Raw genomic sequence first — 18,276 nt, forward strand, 5'->3', positions numbered from 1 at the left:
AGATACATTGACTTTATGATTAAAAGAGATATTAAGACAATAGGTAAAAATCAAATTATATTTATATACATAACACAAATGACTCAAATTCATCCTTAAACATTAAATTCATCTTTAAAGAAATCTAATGAAGGAAAAACTAAAAATTTAGCTACATGTACTAAAGATATCCTTGCTCACATAACAATTTTCACCTATCCTTAGGCTCCCATAGGTAAATGCATATCAAAATGCATTTATGGTGTCTCACTAAAATGACACCTACTTTAATCACTTCCCATTAAACAACAGTGTGTGTGTATTAGGGAGAGTTATACTGGTAGCACTGTAAGATTAGGTCCCACAATATGGTCCAATAAGAATGCAAAAACATTTTTGTTATAACATTGCACCCTACTATTTTCAAAGTATATTGTTGGATGATGCTATGAAGGTCAAATTCAATTATACCCACTACTCAAATGTAATCAGTTTTAGATTTATGGGCTTTCGTCATTTGTGTGTGGATCATGTATTTGATTTTTGTGGTAAGAATATACTCTTTACCAGTGAAAAGGCACTAACAGTCATTTTGGAAGATATCACAAAAAAGGGACAAATTAATTTACCCAGAGTTCAGCAGAGGATTAGTCTATTTGCCTTGACCAATAAACTAAGCCAATTAGGAGATCATGAATAAAGATACAGATATTTAGGCATATATGTCTATATATGTTTTGCTTTTACTTCTCAGACTAAATTTTGAACAAAACATAGCAAGATAAAATAAGATGCTCAAACTTAAGTATGTCCTAGTTCAAAAGTAATTGGAAAAGCCCCTTTACCTAACACCCCTTAGGGACAGAAGGCTTGTTTCCTCTGCAATAGTCAGACAGAGAGCACATACTCACAAGAGCTGAAGCCTGGACTGTCTTCTTTCCTAGGCAGTTCTTAAGAATTTGTCAAGTCATGTGCCAAAGCTCAGCACCTTCACTGCTGGCAGGAGGACCTTATGAGCAAAGTTTCAGGTTTCCCACTACATGTCACTGACTTTTAGCCATCAACACATTGGTTTTCTAATGGCTCCTCCATTTAGCTGCTTTCCTCATTAAGCCCTGTTAGCATATCCAAAGACTGTTGGGAAATTATTATTTAAAATATTGTGGCCCTGAGGGTAGATATGTGTATCATTATCTTCATACCCCCAGTGCCTAGGATTTATGAAACAGAGTGAAACCAAGAAGCTAAAAAAATCATACACACACACACACACACACACACACACACACACACTGCTGCATGCTTTACTAGGCCATCTGAGTACTTTTTAAATGTGTTCTTAAGATAGTAGTCACAGCTAAGTAGAGTAATCTTACGATTGAATAGAAAAGATCAAACAAACATTATCTTTGCTTGATGATAGACATTAATTAGTAGATGGGCATTAGTCACCACAGGTATACATTTGCTTCTTAGATTCACTTGTTCATTTGGTTTATACTTAGAACATTTACCATTCAAGTCAGTTTTGAACCTCAGAGTTTAAACCCTGGGCATAATAAGATTTGCTTTTATGGATATGGAGAGAAGCACATACTCTAACAGTTCTTCCATAGGTCCAAATAAGTTATAAATGACTTCACATCTACAGTTTCATATAGAGGCCACAAGAGATCCAATACTCAAAATCATACTGCAACATAAAAACCAAATGAAATCAGAAGGTGCCAACTTGCTTTTAAGCAGAGATTCAAACAGCATAGAGACTGACAAAAGCACAATAATATCAGCAATAACATATATATATATATTTAATATACAACTCTCCCTCAATGGAACCACAAATCATTCTTTCAACATAGACAACAGTAAAATGTTTTCAATAAAACCCTTATCATAATGAAATAGCTTTGCAAGCTGCAGGAGTTTAGTGCCAATAATAAATACTGTGTTATTAATGGGGTTAGTTATTTCAGTCTATTTAATACTATGTAAAGTGGAATGTTTAGTCATTTGTGAGAAAGATCCTGCTACTCACTTCTTGGTATGCATTCATTTGTATCTGGCTTCTGATCTGCTTTCTCATCTACTCAGGAGGGCAACATTGAGAATAAATACCATTTTAACAGAAGGATTAAAGAGACATGAAAGTAAAGCTCAAATGTCAGTTTCACAACTGAGACAGCAGAATACATGTGACAGGTTTTCATCTTGCTTTCATCCATTCCTCATTGTGACTCTTCTTCATTAGCCTCTTTAAGGTCTCCTGTTCAACTAAAAATCTGGGATCAAACACAGGAGATATGGAGCATCCTTCCTGTAATTCACTAGACCACAGTATGGAAAATGGGAAGGAGCACTGGACTAGGAGTAATGAAGCTGAGATTCTATTTCCTGCCCTCCCAGTGACTGACTAGCTATAGGATCTTAGAAAAGTCACCTAATTTCTCTGAGTTTTTCTTATCAGGAAAATGAAGACAAAAATCCCTGCCCCATCAACTTCAGTGAGGTTGTTGTAAATATAAAATGAGAAAGACAAAATTATTACATAAAAGTAAAGAATGACCTTTAAGGAGCTCTGTTGCTGCATTTATATGGGAAAGCTCAGTGAATACACATTTTTATGATTATAGTGAAGGCAATTTAACAACAAATAAATAAAATCCAGCATGCAAATACAAATTATACATTTGCATAAATTCTGCACTATAAAAATCAGAATCATTTCTGTCTCTCCCTCAACCAAGGCACCATTATAAGATTCATCTTGTAACAGAGCCAAGTAATACCTGATCCATTGACAAGCTTCAAGATCTTCTGGCTCCATTATATTCAGAATCAACTTCACCCTCTGTCTATATTTAGTTATTTATATAAGCAGAGGCACGATTTCCCACCCTTGTTCTGGGACTCTTTCCTTTGAATTTAAGATTTTACCAGTTGTGCCCAGAGAGATCTAAATGCTGAGACTTGCGAATCAAACAGAAGAATAACTTAACCCAGGAATTCACTCCACTCTTCTTGCCTTTACAAAGAGTTCTGCAAGTCAGAGTAGCAAAAATCAGCTCATATCCAAAGAAATACAATTTTCTATTTATAGAAACCCTTGCTTCACGAGGGTCTCTGATGAGATCCTCATGACAGTATCACCAGAAGAAGCCTTAAGAATACAAACTATATTAAATGTACCAAATCAGAACAGTTTTATAGTAACTTAGGCACTATTCACCACATAGTGGCAAATGACGTTCTTCTATTTACCCAACAGCTGCGTCCCGGAGACTGCCCAAATCACCCCAGAAGTTAATACAAAGACAGACATGCAAATACATAAAGATATTTACCATCTTCAGCACTACGCACTAATTCTTCTGGCTGATTATCTACTTTTGCTTGATCTGTTCAGAAGAAATTAACAAATGGTTAACATGGCTGACCCTTGGAGAGAAGAGAACAATGAGATTGTCCCTGGAAGCCCCCGGAGTTGGAAGCAATTAGTCAAGATGCAATGAGGGGTGCAACCAAGATGTCTTCCCCAAAATACTTTCTCTTTAGATTAGCTCCTTGAGCCAGTGCCATAGCGGGAGCTCCCATTTCAGCCCGGATGCAGCTCACATCACTGCTGCACACAGACTCCCAAGGGTTAGAGTGTTAGTTCAGAGCAAGCAATCGGCCAGCAGCAGGAGAAAGCACGGGGCTGCAACAGCCTCTCTATTCTTCTGTAAAGGGTATGATGCTAGCCATGACTAACACCTTCCCAAACCCATAGTCATTAACAAATATTTGTGTGTGTGCATCATCATTCGCATATGCCTCTGGGAGGCTTGCTTGGGAAGTCAACTGAAGAGATGTAACTGGGGACCAGCTGCTAAGTGGAATCTTGGCAGGCTAGTGTGAGAGTGGGTATCGGTATTTGGAAGGGAGCGTGCAGGAATACCCGTCAGCTGATGGTGATTTTTTTTTAACCCTACACATTCCTGAGTACTTTAAAGCTGCACCATGGAAATAGCCCCATGTTTCACAGGCAAGAGGTCTGCTAAATGGGACAATTGTTCTAAGTTTTTTTTTTTCTTTTTCTCGGGGCCCATCACCAACATAAAACAATCAGGGCTGTCCAACAAAGGATTCGACTCGCCTTCTCTGGAAGCATTCAGGCATATATGGGGGTGGCTGCCTGTTGAGGAGGCTTTAGAGGGAATTCCTGCATTGAGGGGAGGTTAAAATGGGTGATTTTTAAGATCCCTTCTAACCCTGAGATTCCAAGATCCTTGGGATAGTTAGGACTACATTCCAAATTGGGAATACTGTCTTCAAACCCCTGGGAATCTGTGAATTTTGGGAAATGTTTGGTGGATTGGCTTTTTCTTTTCTTTTTTTCCTTTTTAAATTCTGACTTTTTATTCTTAATTGCAAATGCACAAAAAATATTCTAAACATAACAATGGCCAATTATCAATCATATGAGTTTGGCAGTGGTTAACTTTACACTTGATAATTTTTCTTATGACCATCTGCAATCCCGGGGGTGCATTTTAGCTTGAAAATAGCAAGAACAAAATCCCAAGAAGTCATGGTTTCTTAGTCCATTTGTCTAGCACACAACTCTGTATATTATGTTTTCTGTTAGTACTCAAGAAATCCTTCACCATTAAAGCAGCTGCCAGTGGGTAATTGTGTACCTAAAGTCTTTCATGTTAAGTAGTTTTGGGCTTATAGTTCCAGTATCTAAAAGAAAAGTGTGAACAGAATAGAAGGGATAAAAGAGAAAGGAAAGTCCTTGAAGCCAGGGACTAATTCAACTCCATGTCATGCAAAATTCACTGGACATCCAACGCTGTCATATATAATGTGGTCCCTTCATAAATGTTCTTGATAATAGCCTGTTAATTTTGAGTCCCAGATCTTCTGTGTAATACTAAAAAGGTCATTTCACATTTCTGAGCTTCATTTTCCTCATCTTTAAATTTGGATAACAATAATTCACCTCTCATAGGGTTGCTTTTGCTGGTTAAATGAGATAATACATGTAAAATTATTAGGCACATTTTGGCAAATAATATTCAATAAATGTTAGTTATGACTATTTTCACTAATACTACTAGCTACCACAATCCTTTGAAACTCACTGTACTTGAGAAACACTCAAACTGGGATTCTTCAATTAAAGGAAACCTAGTGTTTTAGTAACCAAATATAATGTATTATTTTATAAGCAAAGTTCCAGCCACTTTAGGTTGAGCCTCTTCAGCGCACTTTGGAAAGGTTATTTTCATGTGTTAACTGCCCCCATTATGGGTTGCAGTGCACAACAGCATGCAGTAAGGCTACAGGAGAGCACATAGGCATTTTTAAGCTTAGATGGGGCATGAACAGTGAGGCGAACTTTATTCTCACTTGATGAATCTGATGAAATGTCTTCTAGACTTTTGGAAGGCATTTTCCTAGCAGCACTCCTTTCCAAAGTTTTCAAAACAGGACTGGGTTCTTCTTCTGAACCTGTTATAAAACAAAATCGATGAACACTGCACAATACCAAAAAAAAAAAAAAATCCTCTAACATATGGACATAGAAATGGTAGGTTGAAAAGAGACATTATGCTATGAGTTTCTCTACTTTAAGAAGCACTTATTTCACAGAAGAAAATAAAATTTCTCCACTATTAATATGGTCTTAAAAATAATTTTCCTGGTCAAGAAATATTTGCAAACGTAAACCGTACAGAAACAAGATTACCACATTAATAGAAATGTGATCTCTTAGTTGTTTACTATTTTAGACATATGATTTGTCCTATGCCAGACATTGACTTTTCCCATTTAACATTCTAGCTTTTGAAGACAGCCATGAAATACTTCTAGGAGCATTAATAAAATTAATTCAAAACCGTGGAAGGCAGGATTCAGATGTTTAACATCTGTGTATAATTGGGTACAAAGATGAGTGCATTCTCCAGATCGAAGGTTGTAGACTTTCTGGGTTTCATGATCTAGTATAATTTCCAATGAAATGTTGGGAAATAACATGGGATAGTCAAATTTTTATTTTAGTAAGGCATTTTAAAGTTGCGGGAGGGAGGCCTCTATCATTTACTAATGCCATTATTTTATAAAAGGAATGGCTCCATCATGAATAAGCCTAAGTACTGACATTTATTACTGTTGTATTCTCAGTGCCTAAAACAGTGGCTGGAAATAAACACTTTAAAATATTTGCTGAGTCAATGAGTGATTCGATTAAGGAATCAATCAATTTAAGAACCACTTCTCTAGACAATAATTTCCTGAAATACATTCCAGTTCTGCCTAGTACATTCCATAGCAAATGGATTCTAAGATGAATTAGATTTGGATGTTCTCTGTTCAAATTTAAAATGTTCCTTACTGCAGACCACCTCTGTGCATAATGGCCCAGCATTTCCAAAAGTATTTGACTACTGAACCTTTAATTTTTCCCAAAGGAGCATATTGAGGTATTGCTTAGTTAAGAGCTCAGCCACAAGTCAAATGTGTTAGCTTGCTCCCCAAAATTACAGTACCCTTATAGTAGGTTTCATTTTTCACCCCACCCCCACTGCAGTTTGCTTTAAAATAATAATTTAGGTTAGAGTATATAAACCTAAATTAAAATCATGACTATATCATTTTATACTTCTTAATTGGCTTGTAATTCTAAAATGTCTTCTGTCTTCTCTGGGCTCTGTTTAGGTGCTTTTTTTTTTTTTTTTTTTTGAGATGAAGTCTCGCTCTGTAGCCCAGGCTGGAGTGCAGTGGTGTGATCTCGGCTCACTGCAAGCTCTGCCTCACAGGTTCATGCCATTCTCCTGCCTCAGCCTCCCAAGTAGCTGGGACTACAGCCACCGCCACCATGCCCAGCTACTTTTTTGTATTTTTTAGTAGAGATGGGGTTTCACCATGTTAGCCAGGATGATCTCAATCTCCTGACCTCATGATCTGCCCGCCTTGGCCTCCCAAAGTGCTGGGATTACAGGTGTGAGCCACCGCGCCTGGCCTAGGTGATTATTTAATACTGCTTTTTTAGATAGGCTTTTTACTATTCAGTCAGTTATGCTGGGATACACATTAGATGATAGTCTCTAACATAATTGCAAATTTGCAAGCGCCCCTTCTCCTGTGGGTCAGTTTACGCTAGCAACTCAGGGGCAGTTTAGTAAGAGCCTACTTCAACAAGTTTAACATGCTGGCTTTATTCTTGCCATTACATTAATTACATTTAATTAATTAAATATTAATTATTAATTAATTAAATTTATTTACTTTAGAGATTAAATAAATTTAGAGATTTAATTAGAGATTTATAAATAAATATGGATGATTTTAGAGATTGATATTTCAATTTCTTTTATTAACAACAAAATTTTTTAGAGGGGCTTCAACTTAACTGAACAGGATTAAAGGTAGATTCTTTGGTCAGTGTTCAAGAAGAGACCCTATAGCTACTTACAAAAGAATCCACACCTCAAAGTAAGCCACTCGGTAAAGCTTATCTATTTTCACTGGAACTAAAGGGAGCTAAACAAATGACAAATTCTACTAAACTACAAGGAAGGCAATCAACACCAGTTGTGCAACTTTGGTTAAAATGTCCCAGCCAAAAAACATTCTCTATCATTTCATCATTTTAAACTGGTAGCTTCTCATTCCTATTTGTTCTAGAGTTTCTCTGCTAAAATGTCCACATGTTGATTAAATAGCAAACTGAGACAAGCCCTGTGTTTTACAGCCTGGCCGCCAAAACCAATGCCCCCACGTTCATGTAGATGAATGTGGAGATCGATTCAGGTCATCAACTTAGCCAAGGCTGGAGCCAGAGAAATGTACCTGTCCAGGCAATGCCCTTAGGTGGCATCAGGTGAGTCATCTGGCCAAAGTCATACTCTAGAAAGGGAAGATTGTGCATATAATTGAAAATGAGGGGGAGAAAGTGGCAACAAAAACACCACAGCACAAGGTATCTGAGAGAAGGAAAGTTCCAGCCTTGTATTTTGTCCCTAGCATTTAGCCACCACTGTGGTAAGATATTGCCCCTGAATGGGAAATTTGTGTCCATCTGTGGCACATCTTTGCCACAAATCTTACTAGACTTCTATAAAGATTGCCAATTAAGGAAGAAATTCTAAATATTTCCAGGAGGAAAACTAGCTTAAATGTACTAAAGGTACTTTCTAAACCCAAAAAGTTATTTAAAAAGTATTTTTTGAAACCTAAAAATTCTATAGGTAGATTAACGAGAAGTCAGCTCAGACTCTGAAACAGGCTTATAGGAAAGCTGTTTTATGTAACGCATTTGATTAAAAAATATAATTTTTTTAATTAAGAAAGGCTCAGGAACACAGAAGTGGTAAGAAGAATTTAACATCATTTAAGAATATCAAATTAATCCCAATTAAAAAAATCATCCTTTACATCAGCATTCCATAAAGCAGACTCACTGTGAGTTAAAAATTTTTAAATACTCACTGGAAGGATTTCTCCAGCTCTCTGCATTAGAACTGGTGTTTCCATCTGAAAAATCAGACTCAGAGAAACCTTCTTTTTCTTCCTCTTTCTCTTGTTTCTTATATGGCGATGCTAGAATCAATTCAACTTTACTTGTTTTTGTAGAGTTTTCTTTGTTCATCAGGAGAGGAATGGGTTGCCTATTTCTGGACACACTAATTGCTTCAGAAGCCTCTCCAAAGCCAGGTTCCTGAGAAGTCCCTTGTCCCCCTGCAACCCTACTTTCACTGTCCCTGTCCTCTGGGGGGTTTACAGTTTTAATGGTCCCTATTTCATGAGCCACATAAAGTTGTGGGGTTCTAGGGATCTCAATTCCACTTCTGGAACCACAAAAATCTACCAATAAATCAGTCACAAGTGCGTCTCCTCCCAACATTTTATCACATTGGTTGACTTGAGATTCCAAACCATTACTTTTAGCCTTCATTTCAGAGGTCTGTGAGGCTGCCCTGTAAAAATGAGGCACTGTCCCCAAGAACCTGGTCTGCTCTGACTGTGAGGACTCCTTCTCATGAGTTTCTTCTCTCACTGACACCTGGGGCTGATAAGGAGGAGCTTCAGTTATTTCTTTAAGAAGTTTCTCAAAACCAGCATCAAAAGCACTCTCAGTTATTAATGGAGACTCGGCCTTTTCTACTGTTTCTTTTAATTCCTCAGGATGGAATTCAGAAGTGGCTTGCCTGGGCTCCTTTGTACTACCTATTAACTTTGATGGAGAAAGATTCCCTGTACCGCTTTCATATTTTGAGGGGAAGGTTTCAGTTGCTTCCTTCAGTAGTTTTTCTAAGCCAGCACTGAATCTGAGGAACTCTGACTTGGGTTGAATAATTGTTTCCCTCACAATTTCTTCCACCTCCTGAGGTAGGTCTTTGCCATACTGAGCAACAATGGAAGCAAATGAGCTAAGCGTCTGGTCTGATAGAGACATTTGGGCAGCTAAATAAGATCCAACTTCGTGAGTTTTATCAGGAACTACATTGGAGGAATAAAAATCCTTCCTGTCTGGAACTATAGTGTCCATCGTAGCCCATGGTGATATCACTCCTGGAAGATTTAAGGGGCTACCTACTGCCTGTACTGCTTCAGGAAATTCTGGGTTTACTTCTCCAGGACCTACTTCCCTTCCAGCTGGATAACTTAACCATACTTCTCTACACAGCTTCTGTAATGCAGCATTTACATCATTCAATACAGGTCTGGGTGGAAGAATGACTTTCTCTACAGTCTCCAAAATTTCCGTTTGAGAAGGGTGTGCCCTAGCCTGGGGAACAAGATGAGCATCCTGGGGAAAAAGCGTATCTTGGGGATGGTTGGCCACATCCCCAAAAGAACCCTTTCTGGAAAGCTGGGAAGTTGGATCCAGTGGATGAGAATCTTCTGCAGCCATCGGAATCAAATTCTCTGTGCTTAGCTGGCACTCACCACTTTCAGCTTTCTTGGGGAGAGCTGTATTTCCAAAAGTTTCATCTCTCACTGGAAAAGGAGCTAGTATTTCTCTCTTATCAGCTGAAGTATTGTGACTCTGTTCTATCCCTTTTCCAAAAAATCTTCCCTCTTCCAGCTTAGAGTTGGTTCCAGTGATAACAGGCGCCAAATTCGTTTGCAAGGGAGAGGGTGAAGTTCCAGTTGCTTCCTTCAGGAGTTTGTCTAGACTAGCAGTCAAAGAGTTCCGTTTAACCTTTGGATGAACTACTGTTTTGTCAACATACTCATTAATGATCTTCTCAGGTCTTTTGACTTCTTCCTCAGTATCAGCAAAATCTGTTTTTTGAGGCCATGTCCTATTTTCAGAAACACTTGGTTCAAGCACTTGTTTTCCATGAACTTTTCCACCAGAGGGTTGAATTGCTGGTGTTGAGGCTTCTGAAAGCAGTTTCTGCAAGCTGTCATTAAAAGTGTCTTTGTAGTCTTTAGACAAAACATTGGGTTTTACTATGGATTCTTGAATCTCTTGGTCTGAGTAATCCTTTTCTTCCTTAAACACTGGAGTAACAATCCCTTCTGTATTCTTTTCCACGTTTTCCTTTGATGACTCATTTCCTGGCAACTGATGAGTATACTTTCTAAGTGGACCCAAAGGAAATGCGATTTCATCTGGTAGGACCTGGAGTATGCCCTTTGAATTTAATTTCTCCATTTCCTCTCTTGCCATAACTTTTTTTGGGCTTAGAAGCACCTCTGCTCCATGGGTATTTTTACCTGATAATTTAATGTCGCTGAATTCCTTGTGTTTCTGCCTATTAAAAGGTGCAGAATTTTTTTGGCTTGTTGTGGTAATATTCTTGTCATTATCCTTACTGTTTGAATTAGCTTCTAAGTCCCAAAACTTTCTCAAATTCTCAAACTGAGAGGGATTATAGACCTGTTCTGCACTGGGTTCATCCATTCTTTCTTTTAGGGACATAACTTTAAAGTTGGCATTTGATTCACAAACTAGAGGTCTGTCTTTCTCCAAAAGAGCATGTCGTTCACTCCCAACATTTGAGGGATGTTGCAGTGCTGGTAAAGTAATGTTTCTTCTAGAAGGCAAACTGTCTGCCACTTGTGACCTTTTTATACGCTCATTTTTCTTATTCTGAAACAGAGACACTTTATCTGATTGCTCAGCTGAAAGATAGTTTCTGGATGGACCTGCTATTTGTGGCTTGGTCTCTTTAGATTTATTTGAGGAATAAGAATTGGAGAGCTGGGATGCTTGATCATCCTCATCTAGGACCACTCGTTTGGGAATCACCTGATTATATTCACTCTGGTCTGTAGATAAACTGTCCATGGATGATACACCCTGTGACTTCTTCACAGGCTGATATGCTTTAGCAGAAGGTTGTTCCTGGCTACATGAAGATGTGGGTTCTTTATGAGTTATCTTAGCAGCAGCTTTCTCTCCTTCCCAAAAGGATATTCTGTCACTCACTCTTTTGTATTTCTCTCTCTGCACTTGGTTCTTGGGAACCTCACCGGCTTCTTGCTGGAATTGGACCTCAGGCTTCTTCCAAGGAGAGCCATTGTTGGCAACCCCAGGTGTTGACTTAATATTCTCTGGCTCTAAGGAAGCTTTCAGGATATAGGTATTTCCTACTTTGCTCTTTCTCTCTGCTTTCATGTTATCTTTCAAACTTGGTTCTTTGACAATTGTTGAAGAGTCAAAATTCACTTCCGAGCGTCCTCTATTTTCTTCATCAGCATGAAACTTGGGTTCTTCTTCACCCAAGTTGCCAATATCATTAGTGTTGCATGGAACTTGGTTTTCTGCATCAGATTCCTTGAGAACACTGTAGGAATAGTTACTATTTGAAGGAGATACCCCATTCCCTTTTCCTATGCTTTTTGAATCTTGGCTATAGTCCATATTTTTACTCCCTTGACTTGGGGTGCCATAGCTTTCAAATGGTTGCAATATACCTGGGCCTTCCTTTGGGGTGCCTTGTTGGGACAAATTCATGAATTTGGATTTGATATTCACATTATCATCTTGGCAACTTTCAGAAACCAGCATATCTCCCTCTACTTGGAATGTTGAATCAGATCTCACAGGCTTCAATTCAATTTTGCTGGATGATAGGATCTTTGAGCCGTTTTCTTTTAAAGTAGTGTCATCTGTCACCAAGTCAGTAGCAACTTGTGATTTTGAGTCTGTGTTTTCTTTGGACTCTATTCCTCGGGGATGTTGGAGGAATGACTTATTGTCATCTGAATAAGAACTTCGGTTAAACCAGTCTAGAACTTTAAATATGGAATCATCAGTTGACTTCTTTATCTCAGTGGCATATGGACCAGAATGTGATGTCTTAGCTTTTAGAGCTGGGAGAGGAGGGGGCTTACCTTGCTGATGGTCTCTAGAACTGCCACCTGGCACCTGAGATGGCTCAGGCTCAACACAATGAGACAGTTCATCTGCAACATAGAAATACTTTTCTAAATAAGAAAAGAGTACGCTTAAAGAACTGTTAATCATTCACATCATCATCTTTATAAAAGCACTTTGTATTTGCACTTTCTATACCAATAGCTGTTTATACCAGTATTTTTCAGGGGTTAAAATGTAAATTGTCCTAATTAAGGTATTCTACCAAAGGTGCCCTATGACAGTAAAGGAAAGGAAATGTAGAGACCTGGAAGTACAGGGTATAGACCTAACCAAAAAATTTCTTTGTAGTTCCTTGTTTATTTTAAAAATACATGTGAATTTTGCATTCTGTTTCATGTTACATTTTATTTTATTATTTTTTTGAGATGGAGTCTCGCTCTGCTGCCTAGGCCAGAGTGCAGTGGCGGGATCTCGACTTACTGCAACTTCTGCCTCCCAGGTTCAAGCGATTCTTTTGCCTCAGCCTCCCAAATAGCTGGGATTACAGGCACACACCACTACGCTCAGCTGATTTTTGTATTTTTAGTAGAGATGGGGTTTCACCATATTGGCCAGGCTGGTCTTGAACTCCTGACCTCATAATCTGTCCACCTTGGCCTCCCAAAGTGCTGGGATTACAGTCTTGAGCCACCACACCCAGCTCCATGTTACATTTTAAATGTTAATTTTCTCTTACTCTTAAATCTTTGTATAAAACTGACACTCCTGGAAGATACGCCATGCCGATTTTATGACTTCACCCATCCCCTGGCACATATCATAAACCCTAGAGGGGGCCTAAACCCAGGTTTGAGAAGCACAGACTTAAGCGATTTCAGGAGTTAGAAAAACAACTTTCAAATAAGACTAAACAAGGAATTTTATCCATAATATTTAAATGGGACAATGAGGATATTTCCATTCCTGGGCCTTACTCCTGATGTATTGAATGAGAAGAATTTCTGAAGATTGGGCACAGTCATCTTTACTAACAGCTATTCTAGTGATTGTTCTGCATACTAGAGTTTAAGAACTGTGTTTTCAATCCAACAAAGATCAAAAAGACAAAGAAGGGCATTACATAATGGCAAAGGGATCAATGCAACAAGAAGAGCTAGCTATCCTAAATATATATGCACCCAATACAGGAGCACCCAGATTCATAAAGCAAGTTCTTAGAGACCTACAAAGAGACTTAGACTCCCACACAATAATAGTGGGAGACTTTAACACCCCACTGTCAATATTAGACAGATCAACGATACAGAAAATTAACAAGGATATTCAGGATTTGAACTAAGCTCTGGACCAAGTGGACCTAATAGACATCTACAGAACTCTCCACCCCAAATCAACAGAATATACATTCTTCTCAGTGCCACGTCGCACTTATTCTAAAATCGACCACATAATTGGAAGTAAAACACTCCTCAGCAAATGCAAAAGAATGGAAATCATAACTAACAGTCTCTCGGATCACAGTGCAATCAAATTAGAACTCAGGATTAAGAAACTCACTCGAAACTGCACAACTATATGGAAACTGAACAACTTGCTCCTGAGTGACTACTGGGTAAATAATGAAACGAAGGCAGAAATAAATAAGTTCTTTGAAACCAATGAGAATAAAGACACAGCATTCCAGAATATTTGGGACACAGCTAAAGCAGTGTTTAGAGGGAAATTTATAGCACTAAATGCCCACAGGAGAAAGTGGAAAGATCTAAAATCAACACCCTCACATCACAATTAGAAGAACTGGAAAAGCATGAGCAAACAAATTCAAAAGCTAGCAGAAGACAAGAAATAACTAAAATCAGAGCAGAACTGAAGGAGACAGTGACACAAAAAACCCTTCAAAAAATCAGTGAATCCAGGAGCTGGTTTTTTTTTTTTTTTTTGAGACGGAGTCTCGCTCTGTCGCCCAGGCTGGAGTGCAGTGGTGCAATCTCAGCTCACTGCAAGCTCCGCCTCCCGGGTTCACGCCATTCTCCTGCCTCAGCCTCTCCGAGTAGCTGGGACTATAGGCGCCCGCCACCACGCCTGGCTAATTTTTTGTATTTTTAGTGGAGACGGGGTTTCACTGTGGTCTCAATCTCCTGACCTCGTGATCCGCCCGCCTCGGCCTCCCAAAGTGCTGGGATTACGAGCGTGAGCCACCGCGCCCAGCCCAGGAGCTGGTTTTTTGAAAAGATCAACACTTATTCTAAAATTGACCACATAATTAGAAGTAAAACACTCCTCAGCAAAGGCACTCCCAGGTCAAGCGATTCTTCTGCCTCAGCCTCCCAAATAGCTAGGATTACAGGCACGCACCACCACGCTCAGCTAATTTTTGTATTTTTAGTAGAGATGGGGTTTCACCATATTGGCCAGGCTGGTCTCAAACTCCTGACCTTGTAATCCTAAGAAACCTTCACTAAGAAAGTGAAGGTTCTCTTGAGATTACAAGAGAAACCAAAGTCTGCTAAAATTGTAATTAATATATTTGCATTAGGTAAGTAATAATACATTTACCCTGTACAAAGGTATTAGCTAAGGAAAGGAATTCTTTCTTACTCTATTCCACCTTGATTTAACTAAAAACATTGTTATTTGTTTAAATAATTGATATGGTTATATATATTTTAGGGTAAAGCATAATGGGCCAGAAACTGTGCTATCCTGGTACTTTTAGTTATTGGTGATTGAGGAAAATCTCCAAGCCCATTAAGAGGTATAAACATTTCCAGTGGCATCTGTCTGAACTGTAGATGGAATGCCTAGAAGGTTAAATTGGGCTTCTACAGGACTAGCTGGCCTGGGCATTTCAAGTCCACCAAGTTTTTATAATCTAGTAGTGACAACTCTCTTACCAGCAGGGCTTCTGGGTAATACAGATTCAAGCCTTGTTAATTCTGATGATTTATCTTTGGGTTCACTGATGGTTGGTGAATTCTCCATGGACTGTGGTCTTGCAGTTAAAACTTCTGAATGAGAATGCAGCCCATTAATTGTAAAAGAACCAGAAGTCATTGGCTGATGTGTTTCACTTTTTGATACATTTGGGCTTGAGGCTGATTGATGAAAAAGCAAAGGCTTTCTGTATTGAGAAGGCTTAGGGTCACTCTGAAACTCTTCTGTGTCCCCTGCATCTTCTGTTCCATTTTTCAATCTGTCAGATTCTAAAACACTATATTCTCCTACTTCCCGGCCATGGATTAGCCCAGGACTCTGTGGAAGCTCATCCTTCACTGCAGAGAATCTCACATGCTTTAATGGCTCCAGGGAGTTTGGGGAAGAGTTGTCTTCTAAAGAATGCTCCTTCTCAGAAATTCTCTCATGGATGGTTAGGCCAGGTGACACAATTTTGCTTTTGGGTTCAAAGTTGTGATTATAACGAAGGGTTTCTGAGTCTGTGCTACTGGAACTGGAGTTGCGCTTGAGGATCCCTCTTGGAGCCCCTCTCGCTTTCAGGGAGTCTGTCCTTTGTCTAGGAAAAGACTGGTCATCATCTTTGTTTAAATCAGTCGATTTGTAGATCATCTTCCTGGCTTTGGGGATTGGAGCCTTGATTTGGGACCCATTTGAAAGGCCTGGCAAAGTCTGCTTTGATTTCTCTAACTTTTGGATTGAAGTATCTGCGACAGTTGACTTTTCTTTTGACTCTGACAATTCATCTGAAAATTAAAACACAGTAGGTGATATATCATATGGAGAGTAATATATAATTTAAAATACCTGTCATAAACTTAACCCACACTTAGTAAAACTATTAAAATATTAAAGACAGTAAAGTAGGTAGCACAACTACAGGCCTAATGTGAAAAGCCCTTAAAAATTCATGCATTGGAGCACAGAGGACTTTTAGGGCACTGAAACTACTCTGTGATACTACATGGTGGCCGCACACTATTATACATTTGTCCAAACCCATAGAATGTATGCCACCTGATGTAAACGATGTACTTTGGGTGACAGTGATGTCTCAGTGTGGTTCATCAGGTGTAACAAATGTACCATTCTCATAAGGAATGTTGATAATGAGGGAGGCTATGCCTGTGTGGGGAGAGGGTGTATATGGAAAATGTCTGTATCTTTTGCTCAATATTGTGAACCTAAAACTGCTCTAAAAAATAACGTCTATGCGAAAAATCATGTATAAGCTTCATTGCACTGTACATTTAAGATTACTGTGCTTTATAGAGTCTGTGATTATTTTACACCCAATACAGAAAGCTTTTTTTAAGAATGAAAAGAAAATTTCTCAAAAGAGGCTTAAAGAAAAACATAGAAGTCACTTAAATTCACCTGCAGAAATCAGAAAAGGAAATTCAACTTAAAAAAATAAAACCCCATTACCTAACACAAAATTTATTTTTGTCAAAAAGTTAAAAACAGGCCAAGCGCAGTGGCTCAAACCTGTAATCCCAGCACTTTGGGAAGCCGAGGTGGGCGGATCACTTGAGTCCAGGAGTTTGAGACCAGCCTGGCCAAAAGGGTGAAACCTCATTTCTACTAAAAATACAAAAATTAGGCAGGCGTGGTAGTGCAAGCCTGTAGTCCCAGCTACTCAGAAGGCTGAGGCACAAGAAGCCCTTGAACCCGGGAGGCAAAGGGTGCAGTGAGCTGAGATTATACCACTGCACTCCAGCCTGGGCAATAGAGTGGGACTCCATGGCCAAAAAAAAAAAAAAAGAAAAGAGAAGAAAAGTTAAAAACAAACATCTAACATGTTCCACTGATTTTTTTTTCTACAAAATGTTTTCTGTAATATAAAACGTGCCCAGTGGAAAGTATTTTAATATTCAAACGGGCTAATTGAAAACCCCAGCTCCACTGTTTGTTAATCTTCTACCCCTAACCACTCTTTAATGCTTGTGGAATCTTCTTCAAGTTGCTTTTGAAGAGATTGAAATGTTTAGCATTTCCTCTTAACAGTATATAAAAATGATAAAATTCCATAGCAGGCTGACTTACATCAGTTAAGCCACAAACCTGATCAAACGCTTTTGGGCGGCTGGGCTGAGAATTACAGATTAGAGGATCATAACATTGTCAACAGGCTTTTTCTTCTTGAGGCAAGTCCTTTTAAACAGAACTTTGTGGGCACACAGTAGGCATCTAATAAATACTGTTAAGTGGAAGACTGAATGTCTTGGGTCAAAAAATCTCCCAGTTTACTGATGAGGGAATCCAAGACACAAGGAAGTCACATAACAAGTCGCAGCTCTGAGACTGGAATGCGTGAGCTATCAGTTTCTAAAATTCTGCTTCCTCTCCCTCAGGAAGGAAACCAACAAGCACAGTAAAATAAGAAAACCATCAAGACTTTTCACTTTCTCTTGGAAGTTATTTGAGTAAAAGGAATTCTGAGAATTTCCCTTAGTCCACAGATAACAAAGATAAAAATATCAAGTTCATAAAAATAATATTTACCCTCTTTTGAAGTCTGAAATAAACCAGTTCTTCCATTTTTTGACTGTTCATTTTTAGTTTGTTGTGACGAGTAACCTTCTGGCAACTTGGAGCTATTAAATGGATTCTTCCTCTGCTGGGGACAAATATTGTTTATTAAACTTATTTTAAATGTCATGACAGCAACTCAGTGTTGGCAAATGCCTATTATCTTCAATTTTGATAGTTTTATCCCATAAACTCCATTATTTGGCATGTTTGAAAAACAGTTGTCCTGATTAATCTGCTTAGCACAGAATTAGCATATATGCCATATAAAAATTATATAAAATATATGCAAAGCCAGAGTCCTACAAAGTTAGCTCAGAATCAGACACTTAAATCAAAATCCCACATTTTACAGGTGAAAAAACTTAGCCCCGGATATAGCAAAGACCAGATCAAGGTCAAAGGTAACTTGGGTCTCTAATCAGGTCAGAGTCCCACCAGTGATTCTTCTACCATGCCAGACTCTCAGTGTGCTAGATCACAACTGT

The 18,276-nt window shown here is 38.6% G+C and overlaps 1 protein-coding gene across 39 annotated transcripts in view; it reads right to left on the reverse strand.

Moving 5' to 3' along the window:
• Window positions 1-18,276, reverse strand: part of SYTL2 (synaptotagmin like 2) — a 124,512-nt gene that overhangs the window by 21,436 nt on the left and 84,800 nt on the right. For 7 of the 39 annotated variants that reach the window (XM_063641467.1, XM_063641469.1, XM_055283109.2 and 4 more), the window contains 6 exons: window positions 17,762-17,876; window positions 15,199-16,002; window positions 8,458-12,390; window positions 5,374-5,475; window positions 3,324-3,377; window positions 2,018-2,065 (listed from right to left, as the gene is read on the reverse strand). In XM_063641467.1, coding sequence (XP_063497537.1) covers window positions 2,018-2,065; window positions 3,324-3,377; window positions 5,374-5,475; window positions 8,458-12,390; window positions 15,199-16,002; window positions 17,762-17,876 — 5,056 coding nt within the window. The other 32 variants (XM_055283119.2, XM_063641479.1, XM_055283124.2 and 29 more) reach the window with 12 other exon arrangements.

This window comes from Symphalangus syndactylus, chromosome 6 (assembly GCF_028878055.3).
Source record: "Symphalangus syndactylus isolate Jambi chromosome 6, NHGRI_mSymSyn1-v2.1_pri, whole genome shotgun sequence".
NCBI lineage: Eukaryota > Metazoa > Chordata > Mammalia > Primates > Hylobatidae > Symphalangus > Symphalangus syndactylus.